Source organism: Protopterus annectens, chromosome 1.part1 (genome assembly GCF_019279795.1).
Source record: "Protopterus annectens isolate FY-2018-M chromosome 1.part1, PAN1.0, whole genome shotgun sequence".
Lineage (NCBI taxonomy): Eukaryota > Metazoa > Chordata > Ceratodontiformes > Protopteridae > Protopterus > Protopterus annectens.
Window position 1 is genome coordinate 1,603,921,040 of NC_056726.1, and position 20,122 is coordinate 1,603,941,161.

The 20,122-nt window shown below is 39.1% G+C and overlaps 1 protein-coding gene across 4 annotated transcripts in view; it reads left to right on the forward strand.

The window, feature by feature from the left end:
• INPP5B (inositol polyphosphate-5-phosphatase B) overlaps positions 1-20,122 on the forward strand; it is a 2,334,801-nt gene that overhangs the window by 1,687,433 nt on the left and 627,246 nt on the right. For all 4 annotated transcript variants that reach the window (XM_044083533.1, XM_044083543.1, XM_044083552.1 and 1 more), the window contains one exon: positions 12,215-12,385. In XM_044083533.1, the coding sequence (XP_043939468.1) occupies positions 12,215-12,385 (171 nt within the window). The remainder of the gene's footprint in view (positions 1-12,214; positions 12,386-20,122) is intronic.

A 20,122-nucleotide genomic window follows, 5' to 3' on the forward strand; every position in this document is an offset into this window, starting at 1 on the left:
GTCAGGGTCATACCGGCCTGGGCTACATGCTCAGAGAGCTCTTCTATGTCTCTTTTCATGTAGTCCAGGGAGGTACGTCTCAGGTCATTCACACCAGCATGGACAATGACTGAGTCATATTTGTACTTGCCTTGGAGTGACCTGAGTGCTTGTGTTATGTGGCAGATCCTAGCGCCCGACAGGCAGCTCACTGTGACCTTCTCCTTGTTCAGCCTGGTGAGTGGGACGTCAGTGTGCCTGATGATAGAGTCACCTATTACAAGTGTATCAGGTGTGTTGTTTAGCCTTAAGGGCTGTGACTGTTCGGCACACTGGCTTTGTGAGCTATGTGTTGCACGTGTTTTGTTTTGGGGTAGCGGTTGCTTGGGTGTCTGCTTTGGAGGCCCCTGCTGCTTAGGCAGATTTTTATTTAGAGCCTCCAAGTATGTTTTTGTGTGTTTATGTGTTTGGTTTGCTGTCGTGGTAGGTCTATGTGAGACTGGAATTGTAGTGAGTGTGGTTTCCTTCTCCTCCTGACTGGTTACGCCAGTACTGAGTTGAGAGAGCTTAGCCTCCAGTTTGGCTATATGGTTGCATCTCTCACATGTGTTGGAATTTGTTGGGAGGAGGAGAGGGTTGTCTGTGTACATGAGGCAGTTGTAACATTGCCTGAAGATTCCCAGATTCACCTGCTGGACTGGAGAGGAGATTGACAACTGACCTTTGGACATGTTAGAATAGTATTGGGAATTTCTTTATAATTGAAAAAAATGGCCAATGGGGAGCAAGGTACTCCAGGGGGAGTTTGTGAGGGTGTAGAGCTTTTAATTTTTTAGTGCTGACTTATATAATTGCTTTAGTGAGCAAGTGCCAGGTAACTTAAATGCAAAAATGACAAACAGTAACTTTCTTTTAAGTGAAACAAGGAAAAAAGTACAGTAAGCAATGCAGATATCACTAGGGATCCACAGAAGCGCTGAAAAGCCACGTTTTAGGTGGAATTAGCTTTTCAGGGAAATAAGCATACAGACAAAACTAGATTCAGCAGGCCTGGATCTAGTCTATGCTACAGCAAACAAGCTGTACCAATTACAGTAAGAAATAGTTCAAATATGCAGGCACTATAAGCCTTTAACCAGAAATTCCCAGCTCAGAAGGGCAGAGTCCAGCCTCTTCTCCCACAAGAGTGCAGACCATGAACCTTCTTAATGTAAAATAACTGGCCTGAAGCCCTGGTGCTTAAACCAGAACTAATACACTTTTAGAATAACAGACTCCGAGCCCTCAATCAGCAGTTCCCAACTTAGAAGGATGTAAGCTACCTGTCCTGCCACCACAGTGCAGCCCACAAACCTTCCTAATGTAAAACAACTGGTCTAAAGCCCAATTGCTTAAACTAAAAGGCTTAGAATAAGTTATACCAAGCAGTAATAAATACAATTGAGTACTTTTAAGATGACGCAAAAGCAAAATAAAGTAGGAAAAAACACAAATACAGTAAAAGCAGATACATTTTTTTTTTAGTGGAAAAAGAGAAAGGAAAGAGAGAAAGGAGTAGCCGAAACTAAGCTGATTGGCCTTCTCAAATGTTCTCCCTGTACTGGGTAGAATGAGGTAATGACACTAGACTGGGAGGAGGGTCCCAGATCAAATTTACACTAGGGGCGGGCATCTGCAAAGCCACCAACTATGCTATAAATAACAAAGAAATAAAGAACAAAATAAACAAAAAACAGGATACTTAATGTTATATATTATAGCTCCGAGTTTCCTCAGTGTCCTTCCTTTGATCAGTTCACTGTGAAATGGCAGAGCATTCACAACTGAACTTCTTAGGTAACAGAAAGTTGAAACCTGAGACAGCTTTTAAGAAAGAAATCTCAAAAGAACCAATGAGGTGCTTAGTCTAAGCTGTAGTCCAGGTGACCTCAGTCAGCCAATGACCTCAAACAATTCTGTCTCACAGAAATGCCTGATGGCTTTGGCCAAACCAATGTCTCTGAATATGTGCTCAGACACACACAGCCTCCACAAACACTAGGCCCAAATTGAAGCCCGAATATGGAAATGCTACAAATATCCCCTCTACTTAGAACAAACTGCAGAAATGTTTCACAGCTGAAAAGCAGCAGTGAACCTTTAAATGAAAGTTTTAAACAGCTAGAGCCTCTAGAAAAAAAGAGTTTACTGTAACCATTTATCAGAAACAAACAACCCAACAGATTCTTAATAAAGGTGGACAATTTCCAGTTAATACCTCACACACAGTGAAACTAGCTAGAAAAATACACAGTACACAAAGTGCTATAAATAACAAAGAAATAAAGAACAAAATAAACAAAAAACAGGATACTTAATGTTATATATTATAGCTCCGAGTTTCCTCAGTGTCCTTCCTTCGATCAGTTCACTGTGAAATGGCAGAGCATTCACAACTGAACTTCTTAGGTAACAGAAAGTTGAAACCTGAGACAGCTTTTAAGAAAGAAATCTCAAAAGAACCAATGAGGTGCTTAGTCTAAGCTGTAGTCCAGGTGACCTCAGTCAGCCAATGACCTCAAACAATTCTCTCTCACAGAAATGCCTGATGGCATTGGCCAAACCAATGTCTCTGAATATGTGCTCAGACACACACAGCATCCACAAACACTAGGCCCAAATACAAGCCTGAATATGGAAATGCTACAAATATCCCCTCTACTTAGAACAAACTGCAGAAATGTTTCACAGCTGAAAAGCAGCAGTGAGCCGTTAAATGAAAGTTTTAAACAGCTAAAGGAGCCTCTAGAAAAAAAAGAGTTTACTGTAACCAGTTATCAGAAACAAACAACCCAACAGATGCTTAATAAAGGTGGACAATTTCCAGTTAATACCTCACACACAGTGAAACTAGCTAGAAAAATACACAGTACACAAAGTGCTATAAATAACAAAGAAATAAAGAACAAAATAAACAAAAAACAGGATACTTAATGTTATATATTATAGCTCCGAGTTTCCTCAGTGTCCTTCCTTCGATCAGTTCACTGTGAAATGGCAGAGCATTCACAACTGAACTTCTTGCGTATCCTGTGTAAAATAATACCATCTGCAAATAAAGCCAGCATTTCTTCACTGTCATACCAATTAAGTCCTTGAATTTCTTTGCAAGTGGTTCTAAGTATAGTGCAAATAACAAAATGAAAAGAGGACGCCACTTCCTAGTTCCTCTGCTGAAACAGAACTTATCAGAAAGAAACCCCCTCACAGTTTAATTTTCGACTCTGATCCCTCATATATCCTCCTAATCAATCTTATAATTTTGTCAGGGAATGCAAATGCTTCCATTGCCCTTCTCATAAAATCCTCGCTTACTCTTTTGAATGGTTTCTCCATCGAGACCCACCAACAACAGTGGTATTTTCATACATTCTACTTTGGTCTGCATCATCATTGATCTATTAATGTTGCCAAATGTTTGCCCCCATTCCACAAACCATCTTTGTCATTCTTTTAGCCATTATAGACATAAACACTTCATAGTCATGGTTTAGTATCAAAATGGGCCTATATGTAGCTGGATCTGATGGGTCTTTACCATCTTTAGGTAGTACAGCCACCACTGCTTTCTTTCCAGATGTTGGTGCTGCTCCTGCTTTTAAAGTACCGTAAAACCAGATATTTATCACTTTCCTCTCCTAGCTTTCAAACTTCCACAGGAATACCTTCTGTTCCTGGGGACTTTCTTGTAGATTGGTTACCACCATTTTTATTACATCTCCTGCTGCCCTGTTTGTAATTGAGCCTCATCTACCACTAACTTTAGCATATTTAATTCTACCATAAATATTTCCATTTATACTTTTTCTTGATTTCCGCATGTCTCTGGTTTATACAAATGTTCATAAAATTTCGGAAATATTTCTAATACCTCTACAAGATCTCTGGTTATTTTCCTTGTTATAGTCTCCCTAAGCTTTGCAACAACCCTTTCTACTTTCTGCTGCCTGAGACATTGTTCTAAAATTTGTGCTGTGGAGTTATCAAATTTTCTCTTTAGCACTTAGGAATTGCATCTCTTTTTGTTATGTGAGATTCCCCTATTCAGCAATAATTTAACCCTCTAAATAATTCTTGTTGCGTCTTAATCATGTCTCTTTTTTATTGTTGTTTTCACCCTGTAAACTCCACTTTAATTTTATCCCACTACCTAGCTATATTTTCAGAAGAAATCTCTGTCTTCCCTAATAACTCCTGAATAATTTACATTACCCATTCATTAAATGCCTTTCTCTTTAACAGATAGGTGGGGAAGCACCTGTGTCTCATTTTTATTTCATAACCTTGCATTTTTATTTTAATTATTGTTAGCACTTGATCTGAAATAGTTATTGGATGCATATCAAAACTTTCAATTAAATGCACATGTTCCTGTGAAATATAATTTGCCTAGCCTAGCCTGGCTTTTGTACCTTGGGGAATAATATGTAAATTCTCTCCAAAGTCCTACTACTGAGTTCACATTTTCCATACCAAATATTTTCATAAATTTCTTAAAAAATCTACCCTCTTTTGTTATATTTCCCTTTTAGGCCCCCAAGATACATCCTCACTGTTGCAAATCAAATTCCAGTCCCCACCTATAAGCAATATTCTCTGCTAAAAGCTGATTATTTCTCCCAGAATTTTCTTAAGCTCCATTGTAGCAGTTTTAGGTGGAATATAAATACATGCCAGAGTAATCCTGTTCTCTTGCCAGTAGCCCCTTATTACTACAAATTTACCATTATTATATTTTCCCCTCTTCTAACATTATTGGAGCTTTACACTCAATTAATATAAGTACTTCCCTTTTCCTTCATCTGAGATATTTTGCCGGATAACCATCGTAAAGTCCTTTCTTTATCAAATTCACATGTTGAGTTATTTCCAGGCATGAATAGTTCACTACTATTTCTGGCGCACTGCTACAGTCATCCCTCTCCACAAAGGAGGAGCGACTACAGATCCTGGGAACTATCGCCCCATTAGCCTGACAAGTCTGATATGCAAGGCTATGGAACGCATCATCATGGACCTAATAAACAAGGATATAGGGAATCTCCAAACTCTGGATCTTACACAGTTTGGTTTTGTGAAGGGTAGATCATGCCTGCTCAACTTGGTTGACTTCTTTGAGTCAGTCACCAGAGCTGTGGATGAAGGCAAGGTGGTTTATACAGCCTACCTTGATCTGGCCAAGGCCTTTGATACCATTCCCCACTCAGGAATCATAGAAAACCTCACTAAGCTGGGCATCATCCCCTATATCACTAGGTGGGTTGCAAACTGGCTCACAGATAGAACCCACAGTGTGAAAGTAGGTGACTCCAAGTCAGACTGCTGACCAGTCACAAGTGGAGTCCCACAGAGTTTGGTCTGGGCCCTCTCCTATTTGGTATCTACTTCTCTAAAGTCCAGGCCAACACAAAGGGACTCTGGCTGACAAAGTTCACAGACAATTGCTATTATTAACTTCCCCAAGTGATCTTGACATCCTACAGTAAGGCCTCACTGAGATCAACAACTGGTGTCAGAACCATGGCCTTAAGCTCAGTGCCAAAAAATGTCTCATCATCCCCCTTGGGAAAAACCCAGTTCCCTTGAATTACCACATTGATGGTAGTCCACTGAACACCCTCTCTTTTGACCACCACATTGCCATTGTGATCAGAGAGTCCTTCTATGTGGCACATCTCATTACTAAGGGTTTTGCATCCAGGAAGAAAGAGGTCATTGTTTCCCTCTATTCTTCCCTCATTAGGCCAGTGATCAAGTACAGTGCCCCATTTGGCATGTACCTCACTAGACACCTACAACAACTGGAGAGGCCTCACAAGTACCTCACAAAGAGTATCCTAGGCCTTAAACACTTGTCCTATATGGACAGAATCAAAAAACTCCAACTATTCTCTCTCATATCGCCTACTTAGAGGCTATCTCTGCTTGACTTACAAAGCCATGTCTGACCCAGCTGTTAGAAATGCTACATCTTAAGACATCACAATCGCTCCAGACCACATACTCCAGAGACCTCAACCTCATTACCACAATCAATAGAACATACTGGATGGACAGGTTCATAACCCAGAGACTCCCCATGCTATGGAACAGACTTCCTTTGCATGTCAAGCAGAGCACCTCATTGGCCCTTTTCAAGAGAAATCTTGATGAGTGGATGGGAAATGGAAAATTCACCCCGGGGATCACTCCAGTGAGCTCTACTCAACAGAGGCAGTAGGAACTAAGGTCGGGTGGCACATTGCCAGGGTATTCTATGGGCTAGGCTTCGGGGCCATTAGCCTAGTACACACCTGTGAACCGATGAACATACACACACATACATATATGTGTGTGTGTATATATATATATATATATATATATATATATATATATATATATATAGGTGTGTAAAACCATTCACATTTCAAGATAATATGGAAAGTGCTGTCATTGTGAAAAGAAGTTAATATTCCCACCTGTTATGTAAAACAGCTTTTTTTTTTAGTTTCTAGTTTCAGCTTTTGTGTAGCATGCATACACTAATGTTTGGCAGGTTGATCTTTTATGTTATATACATTTGAACCTATGTCACATCTTACAAGACTTTTTGTTTTAGTGAAAACCCTCAGACAAAAAAGACACACTCCCCAGAGTCCCACAGAACCTGTTAATACTAACACACAAAACTACATCTTCAAATAGTGACTTTGAACCCTTCTAATATGCATGATCTGTTTTTGTCTTATCTTTATTCCTCTCCCAGATGTAGAAAACAACTTGAATGCTTTCAGAAAATGTTATATCCCAGCCGTTGAAAGAAAGAGGTATTCTGTTTTTTATCAGATTGTCTCCACTGAGATATGAGAACCAGATAAACTACAATATTTAATTGTAAACATTTATTTGCTGAAGCAAAACTGTTCATTATATTCAGTGTTCTTTTATTTATTTGCTTCCCATTAAAACTTTGTATTAGATCAAGCTAAGGACCTTAATCCAGTCATTTCCATATGCAAAAGTAAGAAAAAAGCATATTGATTTTTCTTATGTAATATTGTTTGTCCAGGCTTTCTTCTCTTTTTAAATTGCAGTGCCTAACAAGAAAAAGGAAAGAAGGAAAACATAGGGGCACCTGTTTATTTTAGTATCCCTGTTACATACAAAAATAACTGAAAAAGCTTTACTTTGTGTCATGCAGTATATGTCATGCATTTTAAAATAACGTTAAGAACAACATTTTGTTTTACTGACAGTTAACTCTTTCCTTCCTCTTCCCCTCATAAATGTATTGTTGTACTTGCAGTTAACTCTTTCATTCCTCTTCACCTCTCCTAAATGTTCTTCCAAATGTTAATGACAAGAAGTAGGGCATTTGTTTTGGAGTCCCATATAAATTTAACAAAGTCAGAAAATTGTCCAATATTTCCAGCTTTTCTTGTTTCTTCATTTTCACAAATGTATCAAGATAAATCACCAAGGCTGATACACGGCTGTGTATATATTTCCACATGCCTTCTGGTATAAAAAAGTCCACTTTAATCAGCATAAAAAATATGATTAGCGCTTTCACAATGCAAGTTGCTTCAACAAATCACACACACTAAAAGCCACAAAGTTATTTTATATAACTATCAACCAATAATAACAAGTACATTTGTGTAACTAAGCAACCAACTAATTAACTGAAGTACTTAAAGACATACTGCAATACTAATAAAAACATACATAATTATGCAGTAATAAATAAAAATGAAGACTAAAAATGAAGATCAAAATGTGATTGTAGCTAAAAACATCAAATAATACAATGAAATATTTTGCTAAGTCAACCATAGGGTGACATAAAGGGAAATAATTACTAAATGCAGCAGCCATAAAAACACAAGCTGTCTACATTCTCATTTCACTTGCCATCATTTCTTTAATTTGCGTCCCTTCAAAACTGGTTTCATGGGGACATGATCATCCAGACCTGGACTGAGATGTCCTCCAAGCTTAAGTATCCAGGCCAGCTCCCTTTGTTCTGTCTTGTTCACTATATCACCCTGTCTGATATCTTCATGCACAACATCAAACACCATGAACGTAAACTTATATCTAGTTTCAGTTGTATTCATGTGTATTAGCTATAGCGCTATATGTTAATCCTCTCCTGGCACAGTACAACTGGAACTGGACATGAGTTTACGTTCATGGTGTCAGTGTTGTGCATGAAGATACTAGACAGGGTGAATAATCATGTCCCTATTAAACCAGTTTTGATTTTTAGTCTTCATTTTTATTTATTACTGCATAATGATGTATGTTTTTATTAGTATTGCAGTATGTCTTTATTTCAGTTAATTAGTTGGTTGCTTACTTACATGGTTGATAGTTGATAACTATATAAAATATAGGTATATAAAATGACTGTGGCTTTTAGTGTGTGTGATCTGATGAAGCAGCTTTTGTTGTGAAAACGCTAATCATATTTTTTATGCTGATTAAAGTGGACTTTTTTATACCAGATGTTGTGTGGAATTATATACACAGCCATATATCAGCCTTGGTAATTTATCTTGATATATTTTCCTTTTCTGCACTGGGCTGTTAATTGCCAGGGTTTCCTTGTTGCTTGTTATTTTCACAAATGCAATTAATGCTTTGTGATCCCTCCCACATGTATACATCAGTTTTCAAGTTAATGGTTTTCTTCCTATTAATCTCCATCTCCCAAATCCAGTGTCTGGTTCATTTCCAATGTACTTCTGGTTCTTCTAATCAACTGTTATACTTTTTTTTCTGTTTCTCAAGCATCTTCCTTTGGAAATTTGAAAAAAAAAGGTTTTACTTGCATGGTCTGTCTGTGGGGTTTATTAGAAGAATAAGAAACAGAATCCCATTCTGTTAGTTCACTTTTTCTTGGGCAAACATTTGTATTTCCTCCTTAGCATGTTCTGCATAAAAAAAAAAAATGATTTTGACCCTTTCTGAAAATAGCTGGAATCTCACACCTACTTCTCAACATTTCCTGATTGCTGGAATAAATGTATTCCTCTTCTGCCTGGTGTACAGTAGGTAATAATTTTCCACACTGTACTGTCTCCCACTTTTATACTTTGTCATTCTGCCTCAGTTATGTCATAATCTATTCTTTCTGCTGGTAGGATTTCATCATTACTATTAAAGGTGTGGGTTATTTTCTCATGGTCAGGTGTGAAGCAAACACATGATGTGTCCTTTCAGTTACAAACTCCTGCTGTGGAATACTTGTACAGTTGCTTATTTGTGCTTTCATAAAATTAATAGTATATGTTCCTTACAGTTTCTCTGCTATAGCAGAAAATCTCAGGTTTTCCCCACATGCTGTGCCCTCTAATTCCACACTTTTTTGAATCCTCTCTTCTTGAGTAGTCTCATACTCAGCCAGCCTTATCTTGATTTCAACCTCTGACTTTTGCAGTTGTCAGCTCATCTGATTGTCTATTTAAAACTTCTTCCATTTTTCCAGCCTTTTGTTATTTGAGTTGATATTCTCATTCAGTGTTTCATTTCATTGTAATCAGCTGTGAGTACAGTGAACTCATTTATTCCTCTCGGTTACTGGAAGTCATGTCTTGCACCAAAGCTGGAGCTTGAGCTGCTTTTTGATGAACAGCTGCATGACTCTTCCTAACCAGTGTTTTCTCCTCACCTTTTGTGACTGATTTTCTTTCAGGTTCTCTGAATTTCTTTTTTACTGGCATCCCAGGCTGTTGTGCACTTACTAGCCAGTTGCTGAAATTTTCCCGAGTTTCTGTTTTCATTCCCGAGTTTTTGTTTTCACACTGGTATAGCTGAAATTAAGCTGTTGCTCAGCCTACAGCCATCATGGAAGTCCTTTGGTGCTGAACTCTTGTTCTTTTCTAAAAACATCAGTAACCTGCAGTATAGATCTTTTTCTTTGAATATTTTTTACTATTAGACCGTTCCTTGTCCTTTTGTATAAGCATCAACTTAAAGTCTTGATTTTTTTATTTTATTTTTTAACTATTTAATACTATTTACATCCGCGGTGGTGGTGTTGCGGTAGCATTGTCGCCTCACAGTAAGACGCTGACCAGTTCGACTCTCAGCTAGAACTTCTTCTGCGTGGAGACATGCATGAATGGGCGTACCTTCGTTGAAGGTTGTGCGTATCAACTGCCAATCATTAGCGGACCGGAGTTCCGCTGTGGCGACCTCTAACTGGGAAAAGCCAAAAGACACACACACAATTTTTTAACTATTTACATATAAGCAACAGTTTCTGTGTATCATATTGACATTTGTTAACAGCAGTACAAATGCATGTCACTAAATAGTGGAAAGCTGCCCAGGTTGATGTGATTGAGACCTGTATCTCACTACTTTGAGATATACTCTAGAGAAAAAGTACATTACAGATGAAGCCCAAGGAAACTCAGGTAGACATCAGGCTTAGACTAGTTTTGTTACGTGACCCTACCTGTTGAAGGTAAATAAAATTGTAAACATGTCTGTACAATAAATACAGTTTTCTTTAGCAATGTAGGTCCTATTTCTTTAACAGACAACTTATTGTAACCAAGATTTGACTTTGCAGTCTTTATAAGTTAAATGAATTACTGTCATTTGTTTTTTTTTTTTTCTTCCCAAAGGTATGTTTGAAAATTGTACAAAGTAAATTCTGTAGAAAAAAGAAAAAAATTAAATTTAATCTTAGGATGAAGCATTTTATGGTGTCATTAAAGAGTTTTTTTTACTTATTACACCATGATTTTGGTACTCATCTCCATGTTATGCAGGCATTATTTGTAAGTCTGCTTCACTTATTACTTGCCTCAGTGAGATTTTTGTCCATTTTCCTGCGGTTTGGTTAGAGTAGAGTACTTTCATTAAAAATGTAATGAATTTTCACAAAGTGTTCACTCTGTAAGATGAAAGTTGTACAGCCTGAACTTAGAGCTGTCATATTTCAGCAAGAAGAGGAGTTGTACCTGTTGTTCCACATTCACCTTGGAGCTTGCGATATGCAGTGGTCCACCTGCAGTCTAAACACTTGTTACTGTATTTGCATTCCTACATGATCCCTCTTCCACAAAGTGACTTGTCCTGCCCGAGTCTAATACAAGTGCTCATGTGTGAGAAGCTTGCAACACCTTTGCTTGAAAAAGCAAATGTTAGATCTCCCACTAGCCCCATCTCCCATAACTACTTAGTCCTTCCAATCCCCAACAGTATAATACTCTATAGCCCTAACAGAGCCTTAACTTTAATCCAAAACTCCCATTCATTAGCTAACCCCAGTCTTCAATCCCTAAACCTGAAATTCCCTTTCTGCTCCCTAAGCATAAAACTCTTTTCCCACTTCCTAACCCTAAAACCTCCTTCTCACTCCCTAATTCTAAACCACTCTTTCCACATCTAAGCCTAAAACACCCCTCATGCTCCCTAAATCCCTGTGATCACTCTCCTAACCCTAAAACTCCCCTCCTGCTCACTAACCCTTAATCCTGTCTCCATCCGTGCACTAATCTACACTTACACTCCCTCCCACAGCTGCTGCACGTGCCTCGTTTCAACTCCGGAAATGTGCTCAGGTAAGGTGCAGTAGCTGTTTGCCTGAACTCATTTGAGTTTGAGCACAAGCAGCAGCCCACACAAGCTACAAACCATTCAAGTCCCTAGCTTTGAGACTGTGTTTTGAGTACTTGAGACTCAGCCACTTGTAGTAAAACAATGCTGCCCTTTGTGTTGCAGTACCCAAATCAGCTACAGTTATTTCCAGTCTATACACCAGAGGTTTGAAGGACCACACTCTTCCCTTAAAAAAAGTTAACAGTTTGTCCCCATGTTATCCCTTTCCCAGCCTGACCTTCTTGCATCCAAACCATAGCTAATACCTGGATACATTGCAGACAAATGCCATCAGGCTAACTACTGGTGGCAGATTTGAATAACCCAAGTCATTGTGACTGGCAGGTTAATGTGCTTCTTGTACCAGCCTTAGAAATCAGAAATTGTTTACTTTTGTAACCTTTGCTTATATTCAGGAATGTTTGTAGATTATACAATGTCTTGTGGCACCTAGTTAAGGATATTACTGATCTTTGAAACTATCCCAGTGAAATTGGCAATGCATTTTCTGGGACATTGTTTTACAGTCCTGCCAAAAGCAACATGCATTGTTGGCACAAAAACTAACAGTTTCTTTGTCTTTTTTTTCCCCACAAAGGAAAGGTGCTCCAAAAGGTGATGCAGTTGATGGTAAGGTGCGGAATGCTAATGTGATGTCTGCAAACAAGGCACAGATCTTATCAATGCAGAAGTTTGGGCTAAGAGATAACATGATCAAGTCACAGCTGCTCATTAGAGAAGATTCATATACTTACATCAAAAATTTCAAGTAAGTGGAGTGTTCTGATGGCATTGATAATTCCTCATTACTTGACAGAGCGGGCATAATCATTTAATTTTTCTTCACATAAGTATGCAGACAGTGTTTATAGTATTTGTACAATTCCTGTATTCTGTTAATAAATGATGTTTGCAGTTGCTGCTACTGTTTATGGCTGTGCAAGGTAGCAGTGGGGGGAGGGCAGATTATGGGAAGATGTGTATCACTGATACAGAACACTTTCTGCTGGCATTCGATGTTCATGATGTCACAAGAAATGTGTCAGGAAGAGTGGTATAGAAAAAGTAGTACTACCTGCATAACCATTTTTTCCAAGAATCAGAACTTTATTAAAACTTAACAGTAACATCTATTAATCCGTGCTGTCTCTGTGCATGATATGCTGTCATATTTTTCCTCAGTGGCTGGTCAGATTTTTTTAAAAACACTCATGACATCTCTTGCTTTTATATAAACCAAACAGCTGTACTCAGTCTAATACCAAGGATTATGACTTAATTAATGTCAGCTTCATTAAGATATATTACTTTTCTATTAAGTTAGAACACTGAGTGCATGATAACTTTCAAGTGTATATTGCCTCCTCAACACTGTCAGCCTGCTACATTATTTTATTTCTAGGTTTATTCTTTATCCTTTATGAGCATAAATATCATTTGTTAGTGTACGCAGTGTGCCATTTCTCCATACTTCTCAACCTGGAGATATCAAAAATCTGGGCAGAGGCCCATGAAAAGTTGGTTTATCTGGCCAAAAAACTGGATGCTAATTAACAAAGTTCACATGCATAATACTGTAACTCTGCCTACTCCAGTGGAATTGTGGGATACTGACATTCAAATACAAGTTGAAAAACGTACAAAATAACACAAAATATAACCATAACAATAGTGTTTTGTTTATAGTAACAGTTTAACTTGTATAAAACTAAAAGAACATTTTTCTTTAATAAAAATAAAGTGAAATGAATGACTAGACTTGTATAAAGTTAAACTACAACTTTTTCATAAGAAAATAAATCAAATAAATTGTCACAAGTACCAAACTGGTATGCAATTGAAATAAATACCAATGAAACTAATTTTAACTACTAAACTGGTGTAAAACTAAATACAAATCATTTTTTACCAGCTCAGTGCCAAAAAATGTTTCGTCATCCCCTTTGGGAAAAACCCGGTTCCCATGAATTACCACGTTGATGGTAGTCCACTGAACACAGAAGGCATTATAAGAGGTCTTGGAACACAGGTTGACAGCAACCTCTCTTTTGATCACCACATTACCACTGTGGTCAGAAAGTCCTTCTGTGTGGCACATCTCATTACTAAGGGTTTTGCATCCAGGAAGAAAGAGGTCATTCCCTCATTAGGCCAATCATCGAGTACAATGCCCCATTTGGCATGTACCTCACTGGACACCAACAACTGGAGAGGCCGCAAAACTACCTCACAAAGAGGATCCTAGGCCTTAAACACTTGTCCTATATGGACAGACTGAAAAAACTCCAACTATTCTCTGTCTCATATCACCTACTTAGAGGCAATCTCTGCTTAACTTACAAAGCCATGTCTGACCCAGCTCTGTTAGAAATGACACATCTAAAGAAATCCCAATCCCTCCGCACCACATGCTCCAGAGACCTCAACCTCATTACCACAATCAACAGAATGTACTGGAGGGACAGGTTCATAACCCATAGACTGCCCATGCTATGGAATAGACTTCCCATACATGTCTACCACCAAGCAAGAGCACCTCACTGACCCTCTTCAAGAGAAATCTTTATGAGTGGATGGGAAATAGAAAATTCACCCGGGGATAACTCCAGTGGCTCTACTCAGAAACTAAGGTCTGGTGGCACGATGCCAGGGTAATCCTATGGCTAGGCTTGTAAAGGCCCCAGGGCCGTTAGCCTAATACACACCTATGAACCAGTTAAAGTCCCTTAACAGCATTAACAAAAAATCTTAACAGAAGTAGCAGGCAACAGGCATGTAAAACACTTTGCATTCAACTTTCTTCCCTATCACCACACTTCTGATACGTACACTCTGACATCCTCTTATCTGCATCCTTATATAAATTCAGTCAAATAACACATCAGTAAATGTAATGTCATGTATAAAAGAACTGTACCTACTATTAATTATAATAGGAAAATAATGAAGTCTGTCATAATTATCAGTTATAACAAGCCGCTGTTGTTGTTAGTATGCAGGGCATCATGTGCCATTCTAATCAATGCACGAAATAAGTCTTATTCCTAATCTGAAATCACCTTCTCTCTTGTGCTTCCATAAATACCAATATGCATGATTAGATTTTTATAAATAAATGTAGTAGTTGCTGATGCTTGGCTCATTCTCGTACCTCTGTCTGTCTATGATTTTGACTCATATTACCTCTTTCTGGGTTCTTCCCCTTAATCCTGATTCCCTCCTAAAACTGGTGGCTTTTGCAGAAAAGGTTTGATAGTGAATTACATGAGGTATACATGTAGGTAAATAGATACAGATATATAATGACAATAATTAGTGTTATGGACTTCAGATAATGCACATTATTTCATAGGAGCTTATTTTGTCAGTCAATATTATAAAGTTAATATTTAGCTAATATTTTAAAAGTGTCCCTGACCCTGTTTGTCCCAGTGTCCCTAATTATTTCTGGAGTTGTGACCCTGTCTGATTTAGTTACAGTTTGATTACTCCCTCCTTGACATTGCACTGTGTTGCACTGACTTAATTTTTTCTGTTTCTGTTTCTACTTTCCAGATTCCCAGTTAAGAACTGAATTCTCTAGTTTTACCTCGAGGAGGAAGTAAATTTGCTCATCCTGTGGGCTTGCTCATCCTGTGGGCATGTGATTATGCACTGAGAGTGATAGTTGGAAGCTGCTACTTACTGTTTGGTCCTTACTGATTCGATCTGCAGAAGTTCTGCTGCTGCTCTTAATCTGCTTTGCCACCTGCAGCTGTCAGCTCTCCCTTCCCGATCCAGCAGAATCCCAGCTGACTGGAAGGGAACAAAAAGCAAACTCACTCTAGTAAATAAAACCAAGAAAATAAGTGTGTGCGCCGTGCACAGTGCGAATGCTACAGCAGTTTCAGACAGTAGTCTCCGATGTCTGTACAGACCATGTCTTTTTCTTTGGATGGCTGGCTCAAGTCATGGATTCATAGCCATAACATTGTTTTTTCACTTTAACTTTCCTATCTGCAAAATACTAACTGAATGCTTATGCTTGCACCTCACAGGTGCTGTCTTGCAACACTGACGTCATCATGCACGCTCCTGCACATTGATGGATCCACGGGATACACTGGCGATGCGTGATGACATCAGCATGCACATAAAAATGAAAATAAAAATAAAAATGAAATCAGGATTTAAACGGGCCAGTTGGGAATTCATGGCACCTTATTATTTTCATAAAAAAATGGTAAATATAGAGGAATTTGGTATGAACTTCTCTATGCCATTGCCTTATATTCCATTTCTTTCATATTATTCATGATTTCTGAGAAATTTTCAACACTGACTTCCATTTTCTTTTTGCATTTTTAATTATTTTTCTTGTTTTATGGCCACTAATATTATTAGTCTTACTACTAGTGTTTTATAGTGCCTAGGTTGATCCAAGTCAGTCCTCCAAATTTATTATATATCTGAGTTAATTTGAAGGTACTAGATTTTTCAACATTTCCAGCAAGTCCCTTTTGAAGTGTATTAATTTTGGAGAAGCCCAGAATGTAAGTTCAGTCCCCTCTCTTGTCCAACCTACATCTCTTACACCTTCAAGTCTGCCTGAATAAACATCTTGTGTACTTTATCTGGTGTATAAAGGTTTCTGCGTAGGCATTTCCATGCAAAGATTCAGAATCATCTCTTGACATTTCAGCATATCTTGAAATAAGTGCCATTATTCCCTTGAATGTTGCGTATCCTCCTTTCATCTTGTCTCTTGGTTATTATAGTTATTGTGGAGCACTTTATAAAATCTACTAATTATTCTTGTCTTTAGTACCTGTAGAGTTCTAGCCTCAGTCAGAATTTTTAATAATTCTGGGACTGACATCCCTCTCCAGAAACACACACACACCTTTACCTGTCCATACTTTCCATTTTTGACACCAATCACTGATGTATTACCAAACTTGCTCCAAGCAAACTAAACCTTTCTTTTGCTACATGATTATAATATTCACCCATCCTCTTTCAGATGAACCCAGAATCTTGGCTTATGTACCATGCCCTAATCACCTCCTGTCCCTGTCCTCTAGATTCATAGATTCTATAAAGATTCCAAGTGCAGTTCCTTTATCTCTTTTGAAATATTCAGTGTTTCAATTACAGTTGGTTTATCTTTTGATTTCCATTTTGTAACAATTGTTTTTTTTGGCAGCCAGTGGAATTTATTTTAATAAGGCCTTACTACGTAGAGGTAATTCAGATTCTATGTCCCAGCTCTAAAGAATCCTTTCTTAAGATGCAGCCATTTGCTCCCTCAACATTTTTGATGGAGTACACTGAAGGGAATTTTTAAAATCTGCCAACTCATTGCATGCCCAAAAAACATCTACCTGGTTATCTCTCTCTTTTTCATCACACCTCCAGCATTTCTATCTACCCGAGGAAAAGTTCTCTGAAGTGTGCTTGGGATATGGAAATACCCTAGCAAACACTTCTGATGGATAGAGGCAGTCAATAAATTACACCTATATACATCTAATTTGCGGGTCATGTTTGGGTTGCACAGCTAGGCTCATATGGGTCCTGATGGTCGTTTACTTAGTATACTCCTATGAACCTAAGCAAAAGTCTTACACCTTCTGAACTTTTTTGCATACTGAGGAGCCGTACAGGTGTTTTCCCATTATTCCTTTGTCTGTTACTGCCTTTCTAGTCTCTCTCTTCCCAATCTTTTCTCTTCTCTCTGAATGGTATAGTTATCATGCAGTGTTTTACATGCCCTAATAATTTCCCTTTAACAGCAGCTTCTGTCCTAGACTCAACTCATTTTAGCCTTATACTGTTCCAGTAGCGTGAAGTACTCCATCCATAGTTGTGTGGTCCTGTAACAGCTTTGCAGATTTGGATGTCCCAAACCACACTTTGTACAGGTAGAATTAATTTATCCCAACTCAGCCTAAGTCTTTTACCTGCCCAAATAAAATGTCTTAATACTTTCTGTATCAAATCCTAAATTGTCAGTTGTGGTTGATAGAAGTCTTGTCCAGTGTAGTAAATTACCATTTTTATGGCCAATATTTTATTATCCAAGTCCAAATGTATCATTTTCCCTTTTGTTACAGTCCCAAGTATTTTATGTTAGTGTCTTCCTAGGGTTCTCTTGCTGCTTTCTGAGCTTCCTTCTTATCCGTACCCCTTGGTGCTTCGTTTTATAGTGACCCCTGAGCTTCCTTCTTATCCATACCCCTTGGTGCTTCGTTTTATAGTGACCCCTGAGCTTCCTTCTTATCCATACCCCTTGGTGCTTCGTTTTATAGTGACCCCTTAAGTACAGTTATTGCTGTACCACCTCATGTGTAAGAGCAAAGATTGCTACTGTGGCTTCATTTTTGTTATTTCTTTCATAGTCCACCAAAACCTGAAATGCCTTTAATATTCCAAGGAGTATTCCAAAATTCTGTTCCATATAAAATAGAGCCTCATTTGCAAAGACTGCCGTTTTCTTCTCCTGATGTCCCCCAGCTACCAGAAAATGGCAGATCTTAGGGGAGTTATGAGCATGCCATGTCACATGAGATTTTACATTGTGAGCAAAAATGGAATTAAAGCAGTCAGGGGATATGAGAATGGATAAATCATGTCAGTTTATGAAAGCTGGCAAGGGAGAGGAAATTTTTGATAAGATGTCTGCTCTGTCTGGATTCAGCCTGTGGAATTTCAGATCTGAAACCGGCCAATTCGAACATCTTTAACCCGTTTGGCTCCACCTTCCTTACCCAAAATTTCCTGCTCCTCCATCAGCTCCTCAGATCTAGTTTGCTGCTGTTCATGTCTGCAGCTTGGCATTTGGCTCCAGTCTGCTTTTTCCATTTGGAAGAGTTAGCACAGTATTTTTGGTGAGATTCTCTGTTCCCTTACCGTTGGTGAGTCATTCTTGTTGTTTCTTTTTGTTCACTTGTAGAATTAGTTAGTTAGTTAGTGTAGTGTAGTGTGTCATCTCTTTTCCCTTCCTGCTATTTTACCCATCTGTCATTAGGCGTTGTGTCATGTAGTTGTTGTTGTGCTGTGGTTTAGGTACTGTTATAGATAGTCAAAGGTTTTCAAAAGTGTTTTTCCTGCAGGCACAAGTTGCCTTCCCAGGAAGCACACTTGAAATGTGTCTAGTGTTTAGGTATGGGGCATCTAGATTCGGTATGTTCCATTTGTGAGAGCTTTGACTCCTGAGTCATCAATGAGTGTAGGGCTAAGTTAGTTCTGAAAGGGCTTCTACTTTCTAGCTCCTTTGCTCCTTCTTCTTCTTTTTCTGGCCCTAGAGTGGCTTCTCTCCTGTCTCCCAAGACTGGGTCCAAGAAGTCTCATCAGTGAGACTAAACCTGGCAAAAGGATGTGAAAGTTGTCTTTGTTGGCCTCTATCACTAGACCTGCTCCCCCAGGTTCACTAGATTCGAAGGTCCTTCCGGCTTTCAGCTCCCCCGGCACAGTCATCTGCCCCAACACCTTGGAGGCAATCGCCTTTGGCACCCAAATCCAGCAAGATCGCTTCTCTGGCTTCAAGCATTCCAAGCCCCTTCCTGGTCAAAGTGGCACCTTTAGGTAAGGTGGGTTCTCCTTTTCCTCCAGCACGTCACCTCTTCAGTAACCAAAATCTTCCCCGTCTCTGCCCCGGTTCAAGGTTTAATCTGGCATGCAGGATTCTGTTTTCATAGACCCTCCAAGTCATGCTCTCAGTGACTTCTTCCAGCCATTCATTGAGGTTGGTGGGCAGCATCAAAACTACTGATGTGGAGCAGCTCATGATGTCCTTTTTGCAGGCACAGATGCAATTAGGCCTTATATCCTCAGTTCTGGGTTCGGCACTGGTACCCTTGGCTCCATCTGTCTGGCTTTCTCCCTTGTCCTCTTCGGATCTAAGGTCTCAGATGACTGAGTTTCCACCCTCCAGGTTAGATCCAATGGCTTGATAGCCTCGACCCTGACTTGTTCGGGGACATCAGCAGCTCAGAGCTGTAGTGTCGAACCTGGAATTTCTGGGTCGGGGTCGATGGCTTCTGCTTCAGAATTCTCAATGCATCTTGGGGCTTCAGCTTTGGCCCACTCAGCTCTGATCTCATCATCGGGATTAGACATGGCTCCCTCAGGTTCAGCCCTGTGTTTGATACCCTTGGGTTCCTAAACCCTCGGATCCATGAGGCTCACCTCTGCCTCAGCTTTCAGCATTGTAGAGAGGATGATACTGACCTCATTGAGGATACTGACCTTAAGAAAGAAGAAGGTTCCCTTAAGTCCCCACATGATGATGCCCTTTTCAGTGATTTCTTGGAGCTATTCACCAGGGTGGAGGATGGAGCACTGAAGTCCCCTCTCCAGAGAAGTTAGAATTGAGATTTCTGAGAGCAGCCCCTCATTTCACCCCCCAAAAAAAACAGGGAGTCTCATGTGCTGGACTGATTAGGGTAGTGTTCCTATGCATCATCCACCTTTGCATTGAGAGCATTTAACTACTTATCTCACTTGACAAGACTTCAGGGGGACT